The sequence below is a fragment of the Ranitomeya imitator genome, chromosome 2 (assembly GCF_032444005.1).
Source record: "Ranitomeya imitator isolate aRanImi1 chromosome 2, aRanImi1.pri, whole genome shotgun sequence".
NCBI classification, from domain to species: domain Eukaryota; kingdom Metazoa; phylum Chordata; class Amphibia; order Anura; family Dendrobatidae; genus Ranitomeya; species Ranitomeya imitator.
This window is the reverse complement of record NC_091283.1, coordinates 179,409,166-179,430,254: the sequence shown is the minus strand read 5'-3', so window position 1 is coordinate 179,430,254 and position 21,089 is coordinate 179,409,166. Positions and strand designations below refer to the sequence as shown.

General features: G+C 46.5%; 1 protein-coding gene across 2 annotated transcripts in view; it reads right to left on the bottom strand.

Annotated features, from left to right (window-relative positions):
* Positions 1–20,792, bottom strand: part of LOC138662463 (torsin-1A-like) — a 28,088-nt gene extending 7,296 nt beyond the window's left edge. The window contains exons 1-2 of one of the 2 annotated variants that reach the window (XM_069748139.1): positions 20,453–20,792; positions 8,391–8,653 (exon numbers count right to left, since the gene is read on the bottom strand). In XM_069748139.1, the coding sequence (XP_069604240.1) occupies positions 8,391–8,653; positions 20,453–20,633 (444 nt within the window). In that variant the 5' untranslated portion in view covers positions 20,634–20,792. Of the gene's footprint in view, positions 1–8,390; positions 8,654–13,584; positions 14,340–20,452 lie in introns of those variants that run through there. The other variant, XM_069748138.1, reaches the window with a different exon arrangement.
* Positions 20,793–21,089: the final 297 nt, after the last annotated feature.

The window sequence follows — 21,089 nt, the reverse complement described above, 5'->3', positions numbered from 1 at the left end:
AGCCAAACAAGCACAAGCAGAGGCCCAAGCCAAACAGGCAAAAGCAGATGCCCTATTGAAAATCCTCCATACAGAAAAGGAGAGGGCCGCTGCCTTCGCTAAAGTGAAGGTCCTGGAACAAGCGTTGGGCCAGTGCACTAATACAGACTGTTTTCTCCCCACAGAGGAGGTTAGCCCGACTGATCGCACTGCTGAGTACGTGCTGAACCAATCAGCCTTCATGCCTCCTAACAGCGACCTCATGCAACCGCCTAAACCAGATGTCACAGTACCACAGACACTGGCTCCACCTCAAATCCAATCCTTAAATGTGCCTACACATCAGCAGATCTCACCTGCAGCAGACCACAAGGTAAACACCAGCGCACCGCCACAGTTCAAGCTACAGCCACCAGTTACCACAGAGGTTAAACCGCAGCTCAACCCTTATGCTACGTCGTTCCACCCTGGTACAGCTCAGCCTTACACGCCAAACGACTTACCCGTCCGAGAGGGACTACAAGTTTCAGCGGCAACAAGGAACGAGAGGTCAGATCTGTCTGACTTTGCCAGGTACATGATACGCAGGGAACTGATCAAAGTTAGCCTCTCCAAGTTTGATGACTGTCCAGAGAACTTCAGGGCCTGGAAATCAACCTTCAAGGCTGCAATCGCAGATCTAAGCCTCACCGCTAAGGAAGAACTTGATCTACTTATCAGCTGGCTCGGTCCAGAGTCTACCAATCGCATCAAACCGCTAAGGTCAGTGCACATGGAAAACCCAGCTCCGGGTCTCGCTGCCGCCTGGAAAAGGCTTGAGGAGTCGTATGGCAGCTCGGAGGTCATTGAGCGTGCCTTGCTCGACAGACTTAAAAACTTTCCTAGGATCCAGATGAGGGAAACTCGCAAGCTTCAGGATCTCAGCGATTTACTGACAGAACTCGAGTTTGCTAAGGCGGACCCACGTCTCACTGGACTGAGATATCTCGACAGTGCTCTTGGTGTGAACCCCATAGTAGCGAAACTACCACATGGCATACAGGAGAGATGGACAATACAAGGCTCCAAGTACAAGGAAGATTATGGTGTGTCCTTTCCCCCCTTCTCTTACCTTTGTAGGTTTGTCCAGAACCAAGCGCGGGTGAGAAATGACCCCAGTTTCGTCTACACCGATCCTGACGTGTCAATGCCACCATCTGCCGCTAAGAGGTATGACAACACCACACCAAAACACAGAGAAATTAGAAGGACTGTATCTGTCAAGAAAACTGACATCCCTTCTGCTACGCCCCCTCCTGCTACATCAGTTCTCCCTGCCCCGAGGGAAAAGGATCCCAATAGAGAGTGCCCACTCCATGGCAAGTCTCACTCTCTTCATCACTGTAGGGGGTTTAAGGCAATGGCTCTAAGGGAGCGCAGAGAGTTGTTAAAGAAACATAGAATATGTTACAGGTGCTGTGCATCTACCAACCATATTGCCAAAGACTGTACGGGAGAAGTCAAATGTGCTGAGTGCAGTAGCAATAGACATGTAACAGCCATGCACCTTGCCCTAGCTCCTGGAATTGCCCAGCATACCCCTGCCCCCAGTCCTGTACCAGTCCAAGGCGGGGAGGGTGAGGGGCCAGTAGCTGCTAAAGCAACAGTCTCATCTTCTTGCACTGAAGTCTGTGGGGAGGGATCCGGTCCCAAATGCTGTGCCAAAATATGCTTAGCCAGTGTTTACCCAGAGGGGAAGCCAGAGGGAGCTGTCCGCATGTACGTTATGTTAGATGAGCAGAGCAACAGGTCTCTAGCAAAACCCAAGTTCTTTGACATCTTTGGTATAAAGACACCGGCCACTCCCTACACTCTCAGGACCTGTTCCGGGCTGGTAGACACCACGGGCAGAAGGGCCAGCGGGTACATGATCTCTCCAATTAAGGGCACAAAGAGCTTTCCCTTACCCGCATTGATTGAGTGCAATGATATGCCAGATGAAAGAGACGAAATACCCACGCCTGAGGCCGCTTGTCATCATCCCCACTTAAGGCACCTGGCCAGTGAGATTCCTCCCATGGACATGAATGCAGAAATACTAATCCTTCTTGGGAGAGACGTCCTTAGGATGCACAAGGTGCGCCAGCAGTGCAATGGTCCCGATAATGCCCCATATGCGGAAAGACTTGATTTAGGCTGGGTAATCGTAGGAGACGTGTGCCTGGATAGGATGCATCACGCGGACTGTGTGAGTTCCTTTAAGACTTATGTTCTGAGTAATGGCCGTCCTACCTGCTTCAGACCCTGTCCCTGTCATTACCAAGTGAAAGAGGGGCCTTCTGACATGGTGCGGATACCCGATGTCATTCCCACCCCTTATGATGACAGTTTGGGGGGACAGGTCTTCCGCACAACTCACGATGACAACAAGATAGCCCCATCAGTAGAAGACGAGGAGTTTGTCAATATTATGGACAGTGGGTTTGTCAAGGACAAGACCAGTCATTGGGTCGCACCCTTACCCTTTAAACTCACCAGGGCCAAACTCCCACGCAACCGGGAACAAGCCTTATCTAGGCTCAACTCTTTACAGCGCACTTTAAGCAACAAACCTCAGATGAAGGAACACTTTGTCACCTTTATGGGTAGGATATTCGGCAACAACCATGCCGAATCAGCCCCTCCACTACAAGCCTACGAGGAGTGCTGGTACTTGCCTTTCTTTGGGGTATACCACCCACGTAAGCCAAACCAAATAAGAGTAGTGTTTGACTCCAGCGCAAAGCACCTCGGTACATCCCTTAATGACGTGCTCCTTACAGGTCCCAACCTCACCAATAACCTAGTGGGGGTGCTATTGAGGTTCAGAAAAGAGCGTGTAGCCATCACTGCTGATATTGAACAAATGTTTCATTGTTTTATTGTGCAAGAGGACCATAGAAACTTCCTCAGGTTTCTGTGGCATCGTGACAATGACACCAGTAAGGAGGTAATCGAGTACCGTATGAGAGTACATGTGTTTGGTAACAGCCCTTCACCTGCCGTAGCTACCTATGGGTTGCGCAGGACTGCATCTGAAGGAGGGGCAGAATACGGGGCAGATGCTCAGCGCTTTGTGGAGAGAGACTTTTATGTTGATGATGCACTGAAGTCCCTGCCCACCGAAGGGGAAGCCATTGATCTGTTAAAAAGAACCCAGAGTATGCTGTCCAAAGCTTGTTTAAGACTGCACAAAATTGCCTCCAATAGCGCAGAGGTCATGAAGGCTTTTCAACCTAATGACCATGCTCCAGGTTTTAAAGACTTAAACCTAGGGTCAGACTTGCCACCTGTGCAGATGAGCCTAGGCCTGAAATGGGACTTGTCAACCGACTCCTTTGGGTTTCAGGTCAGCTGTGCCAACAAGTCGTTTACAAAAAGAGGTGTCCTTTCAGTAGTCAATAGTCTCTATGATCCTATGGGATTTGTTGCCCCCATCACCATTCGGGGTAAATTCCTATTAAGGCAGCTTTCAGAGACTGTGAAAGATTGGGATGAACCGCTGCCTGACAATAAGCTTAAAAAATGGGAAACCTGGAAGCAATCCCTTCAAGCCTTAGAAGGGGTTAATGTGTTAAGACGCTATGTACCAATACCTCTTGCCTCAAGTAAAAGATCTGAGATACATGTGTTTTCTGACGCATCCACTGAGGCCATAGCAGCTGTTGCTTATCTAAGGATCACAGATTCTTCAGACAGAAACCATGTTGGGTTCCTGTTCAGCAAGGCTAAGCTAGCCCCCAAACCTGATCATACAATTCCTAGACTTAAACTTTGTGGGGCAGTGCTGGCCGTGGAGATGGCAGACTTTGTGCAGCAGGAGCTAGATGTCAATGTGAACAATGTTAAGTTTTATACAGACAGCAAGGTCGTCCTTGGTTACATTCACAATCAAACCAAGCGTTTCTATGTGTATGTACATAACCGTGTGACAAGAATCAGGAAATCTTCTAAGCCTGAACAGTGGAACTATGTTTCGTCTGAATTAAATCCTGCTGATCTCGCTACCAGGGCAATTTCTGCCAGTGCCCTAGTGAAATCTGCCTGGTTGACAGGCCCATCATTCTTGCTGGACAAGGAGGAGGAGTCAACTCAGGACAACTTCTTCAGTCTCCAGAATCCCAACAGCGATCCTGAGATCCATCAGGAAGTCAAGACTTATAAAACCAGAGCGGGACAGGACCGCCAGCACTTTGAATATTTCTCGAGCTGGACGAGGCTTGTACGAGCTATTGCAAGGTTAGTCCATATTGCAAAATGTTTTCGTGAGAAAAATGCTGATACTGTCTGTCAGGGGTGGCATGTGTGTCAGGAGTCACTAGATGCGCAGGACATTGCCAGAAGTGAACAAATAGTTATACGCATCGTGCAAGGGGACGCTTTTAAAGTAGAACTGGAATGTTTGCTAAAAGGTCAGAGTGTGCCCCAGACCAGCCCTATTGCCAAGCTAAACCCTGTTATTGACAGTCTGGGTACGTTAAGAGTCGGCGGGCGCTTGAACAAGTCCACCCTTACAGAGTCGGAGAGAAACCCTCTCATCATTCCTAAAAATCACCATGTTACTACCCTGTTAATCCGGCACCACCATAAAATGATTATGCATCAAGGCAGACATTTCACTGAAGGAGCAATAAGATCCGCGGGTTACTGGATAGTGGGAGCTAAGAGACTCATTTCTTCCCTACTTCGCAAGTGTGTTCAGTGTCTTAAAACGAGAGGGAAGTTGGAGCAACAACAAATGGCAGACCTGCCAGCAGAAAGGTGCAGTACAGAGCCGCCATTTACCTACGTAGGTCTGGATGTTTTCGGGCCATGGTCAGTCACAGCGCGTAAAACTAGAGGAGGCCTAGCAAACAGCAAGCGATGGGCAGTGATGTTTACCTGCATGAGTGTGCGTGCTGTACATATAGAGGTAATTGAATCAATGGACACTTCCAGCTTCATTAATGCGTTAAGACGGTTTCTAGCAATAAGAGGACCAGTGAAACAATTGAGGTCTGACCGTGGTACAAACTTTGTTGGGGCATGCAGGGAGTTACATTAGATCCTGCATTAGTGCGAAACTGGTTGACGGAAAACAACTGCAGCTGGGTCTTCAACCCTCCTCATTCCTCACATATGGGTGGGTCTTGGGAAAGGATGATTGGCATAACCCGCAGGATCTTGGACTCTATGCTTATGGATTCAAATGCTGTGAGGCTGACTCACGAGGTGCTGACCACCCTCTTAACAGAAGTAGCTGCCATCATTAATTCCAGACCTCTTGTACCAGTTTCTACAGACCCAGAATCTCCAACTATATTAACCCCAGCCATCCTGTTAACACAAAAGTTAGGAGGCATACCCAGCCCTCCTGTTGGCCCATCTGACAATATATATAAGAGCCAATGGAAGCGTGTGCAACATTTAGCTAACTATTTCTGGAACAGATGGAAAAGGGAGTATCTTGTTCTGCTACAGGAACGAAGAAAGTGGCAAAATAAAAGTCCAAATTTGCAGGAAGGGGACATTGTCTTAGTAAAAGACCAGGACCTTACTCGTCCTTACTGGCCTATGGGACGGATTGATAAGCTCATTCCCAGTGATGACGGCAGTGTTAGAAAAGTAAAGGTTATACTCATTAAAGATGGTGAACCAAAATCATTTTTGAGGCCCATCCACCAAGTGATTTTGCTTTTGCCTACTGAGGAATAGTTCTTTGTTAACTTCATCAGTTCACGGCGGGAGTTATCCTGTGTCGCTGTGAATTCTTGGATTTGCAACCCTGTGGATTACAGTTACACTTTGGATTACAGTTTGTTGTTCTTTTTCCATGAGGCTTTCGCCAGGAGGCAGCCTCACACCTTCATTACAACTTGTTCCTGTTTTGCCTTTTTGCCCTTTTTATGAACAAAGACTACAACTGTTCTTTTTGCATATTGTGTCTATTAAAAGTGCATCTATTCATGCTTTTCCTTTGCAGCTATTCCATGGACTTTGGGCATTTTCCAATGCAGTTAATAAAGGAGTAAAATCCCTTGGATTTTAGGCGAGGAGTGTGCTGCCACGCAGTGGCAGATTCGAATGTATTTACATTATTATTTTGTCTGGTTTTTCCTAGTTGTTCTGTAAATGCATTCGGTTTGTATTGTATTCTTATTTGTTATGATTTGTTGCCACCCAGTGGTCATCTTGGTGTTCAGCATGTATATGTGTATATGTTAATTACCTGGGTGGAGACTTGCCTTTCCGGTTAGTTCCAGTGCCTCTTCCTGTCTGTGTTTTTTCTGTAATTGGAACATCGTGGGAAGACATACTTTCTGACCTGGCAAAGGAATTGTCTTTTTACCTAGTGGACCGTGATTTGCTTCAAGGCAAAATAAACTGCCAAGTAATCTACTCTCTGACTCTTTGTCTTGTGGATACGGATGTACTAGAAGAATTCAGGTACGACTCGAGTAATATCTGCATGCAGTTTCCCACACATGGCAACGTTCTCATGAGGCTGAGCATAGGACAGTCCATACGTGAGGGACGCGTGACAGAATACGGACCATGGCGCAGTGGTTCCACTACCACGTGGGTAACACCCTTAAGGTACCTTCACACTGAGCGACTTTAGAACGATAACGATAGCGATCCGTGACGTTGCAGCGTCCTGGATAGCGATATCGTTGTGTTTGACATGCAGCAGCGATCAGGATCCTGCTGTGAGATCGCTGGTCGGAGCTAGAAGGCCAGAACTTTATTTCGTCGCTGGATCACCCGCTGAATCGGCGTGTGCGACGCCGATCCAGCCATGTCTTCATTGGAAAACCAGGGTAAACATCGGGTTACTAAGCGCAGGGCCACGCTTAGTAACCCGATATTTACCCTGGTTACCATTGTAAATGTAAAAAAAAAACAAAACACTACATACTTACATTCCGGTGTCTGTCGCGTCCCCCGGCATCCGCTTCCCTGCACTCCTCCTGCATCCTGTGTCAGCGCCGGCCGACCGTAAAGCAGAGCACAGCGGTGACGTCACCACTCTGTTTTACGGCCGGCGCTAACACAGGATGCAGGAGGAGTGCAGGGAATCGGACACCGGGGGATGTGACAGACACCGGAATGTAAGTATGTAGTGTTTTTATTTTTTTACATTTACAATGGTAACCAGGGTAAACATTGGGTTACTAAGCGCGGCCCTGCGCTTAGTAACCCGATGTTTACCCTGGTTACCCGGGGACTTCGGCATCGTTGGTCGCTGGAGAGCTGTCTGTGTGACAGCTCTCCAGCGACCACACAGCGACTTACCAACAATCACGGCCAGGTCGTATCGCTGCAGCGTCGCTTAATGTGACGGTACCTTAAGTCAGATGCATATTGTGGAAGTAACAATGAGGATAGTGACCTCAACTTTTCCCTACTGGAAACAAGGTCACCAATAACTTTGTAACCCATTGCAAAACTTTTCAGAAGTTCTCTCTGGTCCTTTTTTCCCCAAAGAAAACATTCAGGTTGAGTAGCAGTAATCCCGAGATATTATAAGTATACACAACAACAAAATGCTATCAAGTAATAGAAGCAGGGTCAGTCTTATGCCCCAGTAGGGTAAAAAAAAAAAAAATAAAAGTGATAATCGCTTCACTGATCCTCTGCCATTCATGATCTAGCTCTTCCCGGGTTTCCTGTTGATTTCTACTTCCTGGTCCCTCTCGACAGACAGGAAGTGACTGCTGAGCCAATCACTGGTCGCAGTGGTGATATCTGACCCAGTGACTGGCTGCAGCAGTAATATGTCCCTGAATCAGTACTCTGGACAACATTGGAACGGGAGTTTCAGGGCATCAATGAGATCAGTAGAGCTTCTTTTACCTTTTTAAACATTTTTTAAACTTTTTTTTTAATAAAATCTAGATCATTCTCTATTTGCATCCATAGAGTATAGTAATACAGTAATTATAAGCAACCCACAGTATGGTTCCCAAATATCAGTGATAAATAATGGTCCTAAGGTTCATCTTTATAATTACATAACACATACACTGGGTAATATTATACTACACAGTGCCACACATGGCGAATACCAACATACGGTGACCAAGAGCTCCATACAAAAAAGTACGGTAATCTAAAAACACTGTTATTCAATTAATGTTAACATATGTGGTAGTCACAAGCAAAGGGCGGTCTTCCACTCCAACAGGAATGGCTGCAGGAACCACACACACCGAATACCAATCTGGCTAAAACTGAAGACACCACAAATCAAATAAAGAAGTCTAAAAAGGAAGAGGTTTTCAAAACTACACAAAAACACGCTGATGTGATGTGTCCTGAAGCTGATTCCACTTAAAAAACAAAACAAAAACTTGATGGTTGACCCAAGCATGAAAGACGTTGTGTGCACATACTCTTAGGCTTCTTCTTACCTTCACTATATTCTCTTCCTGGGAAAAATGGTATGCAACATCAAAAGATTGTACACACTTCTTCCTTTTATCCACTCTCGGGTAGATATTCCTGACCAATGTCTGGCTGACGTGGTTCTTGCCACCACCAGTCCAGCCATGAAAGGAGAGAACCAGTGGCTTCTTAGGGTTGGGGTTATTCAAGAAGTCAGGTACGGCCTTAAGGACTACAAGCTCCACTAAGTGCTGCCCGAATACATTGTCCTGGTAGTCCTTCTTTAGAGCTAAAAAAAGAAATAAATAAAGTAAATATACATAAGCATGAGAATCAGGGCATGTGCATATGGTTTTTTCAGGTGGCCCAAACCATACATTTTTCATGCAGACAATGCTTCAGGAAACTCTCCTTCACTCCGACATTTTGCAGATATGAAGCATCATGCATTTTTTGTAGTTTCCTGGGCGCTTTGTCAATGTTTTTTTTTGCCACTTTTCCAGTTTTTTTGTGTAGCGCTTAATTTTTTACTGCTAATTTTCAAACACTTGATTTATAATTCCAGTCAACAATGCAGAAACCTTAAAGGGACTCTGTCACCTGAATTTGGAGGGAACAATCTTCAGCCATAGAGGTGGGGTTTTCGGGTGTTTGATTCACCCTTTCCTTACCCGCTCGCTGCATGCTGGCTGCAATATTGGATTGAAGTTCATTCTCTGTCCTCCGTAGTACATGCCTGCACAAGGCAAGATTACCTTGCGCAGGCGTGTACTATGGAGGACAGAGAATTAACTTCAATCCAATATTGCAGCCAGCAGGAAGCCAGCGGGTAAGGAAAGGGTGAATCAAACACCCGAAAACCCCGCCTCTATGGCTGAAAATTGTTCCCTCCAAATTCAGGTGACAGAGTCCCTTTAAGCGGTTTTTGAAACAAGAACGCTGATAAAATTCTCATAAAGACGCCCTACTTCCATTTAAAGTTGTCGAGCGCTTTCAGGGCGAAAAATACCTCAAGAATGGTCAGGTCACTTCTTTTAACTACTTGGCTTCTTTGGAAACCTGAAGAGGTTGAAAGATGTTCAAAAGCCTGAACATGTGTAACGTGGCTTGGGGCAGTAGTCACGGGCTAGGCACTGGTCTTTTCCTGTAATTTCGCGGCGTGCTACAAGAAAGAATGGGTCCTGGCAGGCAGGCTCAGATTGGCCCATAGGGGAACAGGGGAAGCCCCCGCTGGGCCCCAGTTCAGTCACAGGCCCCCAACCCCACTATATGGGTAGCACTTGGCATAATTCACATAATTTATTCTGTACAGAAAAAAGCAGCATCTCATCACTCATTAACCAAACAACCTAGTTTATTATTATATATAGAGATATAGGTAAATTTGTGAATGAGAGTAGTGTAATATTTGTATGCAGGTGAAAAGTGGATCCCCCCAAAGTAAATGTTACTGGTGGGCCCTTGGCACCCCAGTCCGACACTGGGTCTGTACACAAGATGAGGTGCAAACAACAAAGGGTAGATTTATTGGGAGGCAAGGAATTAAGGGAATGAGGAAGATGCAAACAGGGGTAAACAATGGCAAAAGACAATTTACAAGAGTAATAAACTTTATCTTTTCCGTAAAATAGCACGGTGCTACCACTATTACAGACTCAAAATACATCTAACAAGCAAATATAAACAACAAACAAGTGATGATGCTACTCTACGTATAACCTCCCTGGCCTTAACTAAGCAGGCCACACGGCTCCCGTGTACTGACTATTGAAGCCTACACTAGGCCCTAACAGGTGCACCAAACAGCAACAAACTCAGGGTGATGATGGAGAATCAGGCCCAGTCCCGGGGGGGAACGGGGGGTCAGCAGTCCAATATGGTGGTGCGCATGGCTTTCTGTCAGCTCTGTTACACGTGGTCTTCTCCTTGCTTCTGGATCCTAGGGATGCTCCTGGAAACTGTAAGTCCCTTTCTTTGTATCTTTGCGGCTCTCTTGCAGCTATATCAGGACACAGTTCTTCTCTCTTTCAGCAATCAGCACAAAAAGTCCTCTCTGCAGAAGCCTCAGCTCACACACGCTGCTCCAGCTCCACACCTGCACTCTGCGCAGACTAGTTCATTACAATCATTATTGCAGGGGAGAAGCAGAACATTCCATCACGCCAGACAAGGGGGTGCAGCTTCTTAAAGTGACAGCGTGTTCCTTACTGTCCATAACAGCACCACCCTCTTACACTGGCAGGGAGTTAGTGTTGTATGGGCCTTGTTTTTGTGTAGGCCTGTGACATTAGTCATTACTCACAGACAGATGATGAGGCAGAGAAGTCAGACCTTTCAGGTCAGTACCAAGAGAGCACGTAGATAACCAAGAGAAAAGATAAAGGTGCAAGTCAAGCCATGGTCCAAGGGACAAAATACCAGGAGATATTGGATCAAAACAAAAGGAAAATATAAAGAGATAATCAGAACACTGTCCAGGGTAAGGCAGGAGAAGCTCAGAACAACAGAATCAGGCAAACACCAGGACCACAAACTACACTGTGTGCAGAATTATTAGGCACGTTGTATTTTGATCACATGATACTTTTTATACATGTTGTCCTACTCCAAGCTGTTCAGGCTTGAGAGCCAACTACCAATTAAGTAAATCAGGTGATGTGCATCTCTGTAATGAGGAGAGGTGTTGTCTAATGATCTCAACACCCTATATAAGGTGTGCTTAATTATTAGGTAACTTCCTTTCCTTTGGCAAAATGGGTCAGAAGAGAGATTTGACGGGCTCCGAAAAGTCCAAAATTGTGAGATGTCTTTCAAAGGGATGCAGCAGTCTTGAAATTGCCAAACTTTTGAAGCGTGATCACCGAACAATCAAGTGTTTCATTGCAAATAGCCAACAGGGTCGCAAGAAGCGTGTTGGGCAAAAAAGGCGCAAAATAACTGCCCATAAATTGAGGAAAATCAAGCGTGAAGCTGCAAGATGCCATTTACCACCAGTTTTGCCATATTTCAGAGCTGCAACGTTACTGGAGTAACAAAAAGCACAAGGTGTGCGATACTCAGGGACATGGCCAAGGTAAGGAAGGCTGAAAAACGACCACCTGTGAACAAGAAACATAAGATAAAACGTCAAGACTGGGCCAAGAAATATCTTAAGACTGACTTTTCAAAGGTTTTATGGACTGAAGAAATGAGAGTGACTCTTTTCCCAATATTTTTATTGGTTTTAACAATATTTAACTGGGAAGGGAAAACATGGGTGGGGAGGAAGGGAAGGGGTGGGATATGGGAGAGGGGAAAAGAAAACAAACAAAACACATATAAGAGTGCGGATTGGCTACAGTTTGGTCTGAGTAAAGCAAGGGACGCAGCCCTTGTAGGGAAGACAGGCGAACATATAGTTGATTGGTATAAACATAATAGCTTAAAATGAAGTAACATAATAGGCTATAAGATTAGTATAAGTAGTGCCTTGTGGAGATTCGCTAAATAAACATCTAGTACTGTCTTGAAATAAAATGACGCAGTAGGCTATAAAACTGACGTGGGTAATGTTTTGTACAAATTCGCTAAATGAACATTTGAAGGTAAGCTACAAAAATGGCGTAAGTAGTGCTTTGTAGATTTGTTAAGTAAATATCAAGTAATCAGCAAGTATTAGAGTGTGAATGCCCGTCTTGACCTTTATGCTTAATGTATAGTACCTGGTAGTTTATCCTGCACGGGAACACCCTTGGGTGATCCTGAGACTTTGTGGGCAGCAATTAAGTCTGGCTCGATATCAAAGCTAATCATTGGGAAGAAATACAATTGTAACCTATAAGTGTAAGAAGGATATTTGATTTTAAGTAGAGGACAGGGCTGGAAGTCAAGTAGGACCCATGGAGGCTCTACAAGGATTCAGACCATGTCGCTGTAAAAAGGCCATACCCTCCTCCTGTGTTGCGATATGTACAGTACCGGACAAAAGTTTCACCAAAAGAGTAGAGGAAGGCGACCATGAGTAAGCAAGATGGGACCTCCGGAGTTCCCGTGTGAAGGATGAAAAATCACGTAGCTTTTTCAAAGTTTCTTTAGACAAGTCTCTGAAGAATGTTAGGTGGCCATATGAGGAGAACAGAAAGCTTTTTTCGGAGGAGAGGTCAAACAATTTACCCCTAACCTAGGCTGGAAAAATGAGACAATAATGTCTCTTAGCACATCTGATGGGACATAGGTCTTTTGATTCGGTGGACTCTTTCTATAATGTTGGGTTCGTTGACTTCAGGAAAGAATCTAGAGATCATTTTGTAAATATAGTTTTTAACAGACTCCGGGACACCCCTAATTTTCACGTTGTTTCTACGTCTATGATCTTTGAGAGTCGCCAAGTTACATTTAAGTGAGTCTATGTCTCTTTGCAGACTTTCTAGTAGGGCTGAGGACATACGAGGGGTAGGAGAAAGATCCGAATGGGGTATATCACATCCCCCAGGGGAAAAATCCTCCATGCTGCTGTCTGAAGAGTGCACAGAGGGTTCGTATGAATCGTGTGTTAGTGGAGAGTGATCGCAGAGGGAAGATCTTGAGAAAGATAAGGACGAGGAGGAATCTAGACTTTCCGCAATGGATGTCAACGCGTCTTCTATGTATGACTCTGATGCTATATCAGTACAAGATGATCCAGTGCTTGGCGGATTAAAAGAGAGTGAGAATTGTTCCTCCATTTTCCTGTTAAGACTGTCACAGAATTTCCTCATCAAATTGTCTATAATTCAGTGGGAAGTCCCAGTGTAGCTCTCAATTCCTCTGTATCAGGGGGAGGGCGTGATGATTCTGTGGTGGGATTCTCCCCCCCCTGGTTGGAACAGACAATTGGGCTCTGTGATTGTGCTTTTTGTGGGTGAATACTTGGTTGTGGTGTACCTTCTGGTCTGGCAGGCGATATATTTGAGCAGTTGTCTTTAATCCCCTCTCTCATCTGGGGACTGGAATGGGGCACAAACTCTGGGGCGTCATAATTTAGTGCTCGGGTGGTAGCCTGTTTCCTTGCCTCCCTAGTTGCTGCATAGCTGTAGTCTGTGTGTGGAGTAGTGGGCGGGGTTTCCTCCCTTCTCCTGCTCCCCTTCCCTGCCGGCACAAGCGCAGCTGCTGCTAAATGTTTGGGTGCTGCTCCAGACCGGGGGGCCAAGGCAGAGGGGCCAGAGGGGCTTAGCAAAGGTGTCGCTCATTGTGAGAGCTCACCTGATATCTCCCCCGCAGCTGCGTCTGTTCTCCTCCGTCCAGGAGCGGCACAGCTGCTAGTTGTGGGCGAAGCTGTGGGCGTGGTTCTGTCTCCGCCTCCTCTCTCCGGCCTGCTGAGCGCCGCAGCTCCAGGTCTGTTCCTGGGGGTCACACCGGCCCAGGAGCTGTGATCGGAGGGTCCCGCGGCGCATGTAGCTTGAAGCGCCGACTCACCCGGTGTCCTCTCTGCTGTCCGGTTGCTGCTCCATTTTCTGGGGGCGGTTCCGCCGCATGCTGTGGGCGGAGATGTGCGCTGGTCTATGGGTGGGGTTTCCTCCCCTCTCCTGCTTCTCGGCCTCGCCAGCTTATGCGAGGCCGCGGCTTTGGGCCTATTTGCAGTGGCAGCTCCGGTTCTTATAGAATTACCGGGGGTTCCTGCAGATTTCAGTGCGGGAGTCGTTGTGGACAGGGGCTTGCCCGGGGGCCCACCTGTAGATGGATCTGGTCTGGGGCTTGGTAGCACCGATGAGTGCAGCCTCTTATCCTTTTGTTTGTGCATGGCCGCAGCTAGGCCACGGCTGGGGGCCGCGTGTCCCTGAGTTGCTTGTGCCTTCTTAAAAGCCGTTTTTTCCATTGTGTCTTGGTCTTGATCTCTTTAAATAAAGTTTCACGCAGTTTCTTCCCAAAAAGTAAGAATATTGCCACTCATAATAAGGGATTTTTCAGGAGCTCCTGTCACGCAGGTCTACTCCTGATCCCCAGCAAGCCACGCCCCCGAGAGTGACTCTTGATAGGCCAGATGATGGGCCAGAGGCTGGATCAGTAAAGGGCAGAGAGTTCCACTCCGACTCAGACCCAGCAAGGTGGAGGTGGGGTACTGGTATGGGCTGGTATCAAAGATGAACTTGTGGGACCTTTTCGGGTTGAGGATGGAGTGAAGCTCAACTCCCAGACCTACTGCCAGTTTCTGGAAGACAACTTCTTCAAGCAGTGGTACAGGAAGAAGTCGGTATCATTCAAGAAAAACATGATTTTCATGCAGGACAATGGTCCATCACATGCCTCCAACTACTCCACAGCGTGGCTGGCCAGTAAAGGTCTCGAAGAAGAAAAACTAATGACATGGCCTCCTTGTTCACCTGATCTGAACCCCATAGAGAACCTGTGGTCCCTCATAAAATGTGAGATCTACAGGGAGGGAAAACAGTCCACCTCTCGGAACAGTGTCTGGGAGGCTGTGGTGGCTGCTGTACGCAATGTTGGTCGTAAACAGATAAAGCAACTGCCACGATCCAATTGTGGATTTGTGGCAGATCTGGTTTGCTTCAGTTCTGGTCATCGGGGGTTAATGCAGTTTCTTCCCCCCGGTGGCCGCTGATGTTATTGCATTGTTCCTGGCTCAGCTGATGCTTGTGATCACCACTCCCTCCATCATTTAAGAGGTCACCTGGTTCATCAGCTGACTGTCGGTGTTAGCTCATTCTTCAGCGACCAAGCCAGGAGTAGGATCTAGCTGGGAACTGCTGTTCTTCTGCTGAGTCCGTTCAATCTGGTGTTTCCCTCTGTTGTGCTGTTTCTTGCAGAAATAAGCTAAGTTTGGTTTTCCTTTTGTTTGTTTTCCTGTTTGTTGTTATAGTTTTACACTGGTGCAGTCCACTCTTGGGGGGCAGTGGGGGTCACTATAGGGTCTGCATAGGAGACAGGGATACGCTGGCGGCTCAGGCCTCCCTACCTTCAAGGGTACCCCCGAGATAAGGGTTAGCCAGGGCCCTTATAGTGGCAGGGACAGGAGTAACTTCCCAAACGGGGTTGTCTGAGGTTCGCCGTGGTGTGGGGGCATGTTTTTACTGTGGGCAGACTGGTAATTTTATCAATGTCTGCCCAGCTCGCGCCAAGATACCTGTTCCATCTAAAAAGCCGCGTCCCTCTGGTTGTGTGGAAGGAAGCGACCAGGGAGTGTATATTTCCTCCATTTTCTCGTCTCAGTGTACCTTACCTGCTGAGGTGGTGGTAGGTGGGGTAACTGAGAATATTCCGGTGCTTGTGGACTGTGGAGCAGGAGTCAATTTGGTGGATGCTCATTTTGTCCAGAACCATGGCCTGATGAGTAGGTCGCTAGCTAGACCCCTAAACGTTCAGGCCATTGACTCTGTCCCGCTCAGCCAGGGGAGCATTACCCAAGTCGTTGACAAGATACATCTGCATATAGGGGCTTGTCATGAAGAGTTCCTGTCGTGCTACGTCTTGGAGAACTTACCAACTCCCATTGTCTTAGGTCTCCCTTGGTTGAGTAAACACAACCCGGTCATAGACTGGCGGTCCAGAGAAGTAGTCAGCTGGGGTCAGTCATGTAAGGACTGCTGTCCAGGAGCTACGAACTCTGCCGTCCTTCTACAACCTACCCCTTCTTTTCCTGTGGGGGCAGTAGAGGTGTTTGAAGGGAGTATGGGCAAGACTCTACCCTCATTACATTCTAACCCGATACGTCAGAGACCTCTTAGGAGGAGGGGTCGGAGGACAGTGGTGGTTCCCTCAGTGCATTGTGGGGGTGTGAGTTTGGTGACACAGGGGGACGTCTCTGTTGTCGGTTCTATAAAGAGTTCACCATCTTGTGGCAGATGCATGTGTGAAAATAAACGTTCAGGTCCGGACCTGTGTGTGAATGAGTACGTATGGGTGTCCACTAAAAAGATCAGATGGAAGTGTGGAACTGGAGTCTGGAGTTCGAGGGTAATCGGGCCATACCGAGTGTCAGCCATTGTCGGTCCGAAGACTTACCAGTTGGAGTTACCCTCTGTAATGCCCATACACAATTCATTCCACAGGTCGGCGCTTTGGAGATTTGTGCCGTCTACGTTGTCATCTCCAATGTGCTGTGTCCACCGTAAACCTAAGGGTCAGGTGACTGAGGAGGTGAACTCTGGTGAATCGAGACGTTCTCACAGTAGGTTGTTTGCTGGTGAGGTCCATTGTTGAGGGTCCAGAGGCCCCTCATTGAAAGGGGTGTACTGTCACGATCCAATTGTGGATTTGTGGCAGATCTGGTTTGCTTCAGTTCTGGTCATCGGGGGTTAATGCAGTTTCTTCCCCCCCCCCCGGTGGCCGCTGATGTTACTGCATTGTTCCTGGCTCAGCTGATGCTTGTGATGACCACTCCCTCCATCCTTTAAGAGGTCACCTGGTTTATCAGCTGACTGTCTGTGTTAGCTCATTCTTCAGCGACCAAGCCAGGAGTAGGATCTAGCTGGGAACTGCTGTTCTTCTGCTGAGTCCGTTCAATCTGGTGTTTCCCTCTGTTGTGCTGTTTCTTGCAGAAATAAGCTAAGTTTGGTTTTCCTTTTCTTTGTTTGTTTTCCTGTTTGTTGTTATAGTTTTACACTGGTGCAGTCCACTCTTGGGGGGGGGGGGGGAGTGGGGGTCACTATAGGGTCTGCATAGGAGACAGGGATACGCTGGCGGCTCGGGTCTCCCTACCTTCAAGGGTACCCCCGAGATAAGGGTTAGCCAGGGCCCAGTGGCAGGGACAGGTGCGGGTTCCAAATACGCCGTCCTGCCCCTTTATCACCGTACGCGGCGTGACAGCAACTGACAATCTATGGATGGAGGCTGCTGAGTGTCATTATAAAGAAAGGTGGCTATATTGGTCACTAACTTTGGGGGGTTTTGTTTTTGCATGTCAGAAATGTTTATTTCTAAATTTTTTGTGCAGTTATATTGGTTTACCTGGTGAAAATAAACAAGTGAGATGGGAATATATTTGGTTTTTATTAAGTTGCCTAATAATTCTGCACAGTAATAGTTACCTGCACAAACAGATATCCTCCTAAGGTAGCCAAATCTAAAAAACCCCACTCCAACTTCCAAAAATATTAAGCTTTGATATTTGAGTCTTTTGGGTTGATTGAGAACATAGTTGTTGATTAATAATAAAAATAATCCTCTAAAATACAACTTGCCTAATAATTCTGCACACAGTGTACTTCTAGTAGGGATCAGGGCTAGACAGCTCATTTAGATAGCTCGGGCAATCTCCAGAACATAGAACTCCTGGAGAACATCCTGCACCTCCCAGTCAAAGAACAGATAGCTAAGCTGTCAATCAAAGCACTGGGAGCTCAGCATGCCAATTACAAGATTGGACAGCTCGGCTGTCCAATCAAAACACTGACAACTCAGCATGACCCAGTTTCCATAGGACAGCATAATAATTACTCGCTGAGAGGAGGAATCATGACAGGCCACCTTCAGCAGATGGTGTTGGCTGGCCAGGACCACGAATTCCATAGAGTAATAAAGGAGACTTCCGTTCAAACATGGGGACTTTAAAGAACATGATAAGGGTTATGTACAAGGGATAGCGTTTACAGTTGTAAGTACATTTCCTTCACGGTAAGGCTTCTTTCACACTAGCGTCGTTTGGCCTCCGTCGCAATGCGTCGTTCTGTTAAAAAAACGCATCCTGCAAAGTTGCCCGCTGGATGCGTTTTTTGCTCATAGACTTGTATTGCCGACAGATCGCGACGTATGGCCATACGTCGCGTTCGTCGTGCACTGGATGCATCGTGTTTTGGCGGACCGTCGTATCGAAAGAACTTTCAAGGGAACGTTTTTTCGTACATCGGATCCTGCATTTCCTACCGCGCATGCGCGGCCGGAACTCCGCCCCCTCCTCCCCGGGACTTAGAATGGGCAGCGGATGTGTTGAAAAACTGCATCCGCTGCCCACGTTGTGCCGAATTTTCACAACGTCCGTCAGTATGTCGTGCCGATGCTTTGCGACGGCCCCGTACCGACGGAAGTGTGAAATAAGCCTAAGAAGCCTTTTCATACCACTGTATCCTTCCTCTGTAGGATACTCCAGGGCTCTGCAGCTTATCTGTTTTGTCTGTACATTACCACAACCCAGCTTTTAGGATGCAGTCCCGATCAGCGAGTTTCTTCCTACTCGCTCAGCGGTTCCGTGTCCTATCGCTATGGAAGCCCTGGATCTACCGGTCTGGACCATACCAGTCCCACGCTCGGTCGTCTTTAGGTCCACTACCTTCGGCACTAGCATAATGCCTTCTTAAAGGTCACTCAGGCTTGTCAATAACTTTCATTAGGATCTCGCTATTCCTCGTTCCAGTCTAGTCTTTTCTAGCTGTGGATCACCCCTTGGTAGCCTGCACACTTGTTACTCTCCAAACTCTAACTCTATCCAGCAAGCACAGTCCTTTCCCTATTACTAACCCCCCTTCCCTCGTGGGCTAGTTCCAGCATTTAACTACTTCTGACCTTGCTGTCTGTTGATGGGCAGCAGATGGCCTCACAAACACTATGCATTACATTGCTATACACTAAGCATATTACACTTACAATGCTTAACACATTCAATCTTAACCTATACTTATTCTCTTCTGTGCACTACTCACATTATTAAACAATTGAACCAAGAAATATGCAAATGACACCTTACATTATGTAAAGGGTATCACCCACATCGTGATACATGTATATTTGCTGAAGACAAATTGGACAGATCAATTGGGGAAAAACAGAAAACTATTGCACATACCCTTAGACCTGTGCAGGGGGTGATGAAGGACGCACTGAAACGCGCGTCGGCGCGAGCGCTTTACTGTCTGCTGGGCTTCAAAAACATCCAGGTATTTACATTATGTAGAATATTGTTGTGATGGACAATGCACACCTGACACATAGGGCATGTGCAAGATTTTTATCTACACTCACAGGTCTAAGGATATGTGCAATAGTAACACCACACATGGTCCGCTTAGTAAGTATTGAACTTTATAGTCTACACTGCGGCCATCATTTAATCTTTACGTTACACCATATCTTTATGAATTAATACCTGCTGCTTTAGTATTATCTCTTATGTATGTTGGGCACCCTAAGAACATTAACCTGGATATTTGCTTTCTGATATGAGTACAGCAACATTTACTGTATAATATGACCTATTTTGGTTCACTTTTATAAATTCATGCATATATATTCTTTTTCTTTGCCACCACTTACCTATTGTACACCAATAAAGGACTTTTAATATTAACTACTTGTCAGAGAAAATAGTAAAAGTCCCTGAGGTCCCTCATATTCCCCCTCCATTTTTTCTTTCATCAACCATTTCTCCTGAGGAGATGGGAGCTTACAATCAAACCTGTCTTTATGTAAAATGGCAGTGACTATGTGAAGATTAATTAAAATGAGAGAGTATTATTAGGGTCTGGAATGGATCAAAGAGCATCTGACACCCTTTACAGGTAGCCACAGTGGCAGTACAAAGAGAGAAGACAGTATGGCTCCGCGAGAAAATATGGAATATTGAATTTTTTATACATCCAATATTAATGAGACATACATTGTTGGCACTGGTATAACTAGGCCAAAAATACACATTTTCTCATAATTATAACCCCCGCCAAGAAGCCCCAAATCCATAGAGGCCATATAACTACCAGCAGGTAAGCCATGTTTGGTTTCTAAGTGTAGCTAAAATCCCAATAGAAAAGACGACATCAGTCTCGCCCCTCGGTGATCGCTCTAAGAGCATAAATTGGGAGTTCCTAAAATTATGAAGGGCTGAGTCCAGCCCACAACTGGGCCCTTGTGAGGTCATCATAGAGGGGTGTGTGGGTGGAAGTAATAATACGTCATTGTCAGACACCCTCATCGCCAAAGCCCACATCCTGCGGCTGTTAACCCGTTAAATGCTGCTGTCCAACTCTGACAGCGGAATTTAACACGCTCTTCTGGCAATCGCACAGGAAATCTGCCCATCAGTGACCCCTGTCACGTGAAAAAAAAAAAAAAACTATATACTTGGTACAAACCCTTTGAACTCTTCTTAGTCCCTCAATCTACACATACATTTTACGCTTCTTACCTGCGATGTCTATCAGGGCGTCGTAGCGTGGCGAATATAAATACCACAGTGTAATGGCAAAAGATACAATAAGGACGGAGAGGCCGACACAAGTGTCACGAAAATCCTTTGCTTGTTTGGAGAGCTGGGGCGCAGGCATTTTGGGGTAAACAGCTCTTTTGCGAGCAATCTTTTGATCCATCTTGAAGACTTTTCTTAAGTGGAAAGTTAATTCTCATTAGTAGCAGATGGGAGAAGAAAGCCGATTTCTGGATTTAAAAAACAAACAAACAAAGATTCATTTGAGTCTGGGCTCTGAGAACTCTGAAAAGCTTTCAGGTCACCATCGACCTCCAGTTTTACTTTCTGTTTCGGAAGCTTAAAAGGGTGTAGCTGTAAGGTAGGGAGGGTTTTACAAGAACAGAGGGACCGTCCAACCGCCAGCGAGATTAGAGTCACGGTGTGATAATAAATGTGAAGAAAGTGTGATGACAGCAATGATATGCTACAAGGAAGGGGTTAATTATCTTGGTTTCCTAATGCACTAAAAAAGATGCATACACTGTCAGGAGAAGCGGGAACCTGCCACATGTACATGCAGTCCGGTCTGTGGACAGCTCCTTATAGAGCGCAAAAAGCCGAGCACAATGATTTATAG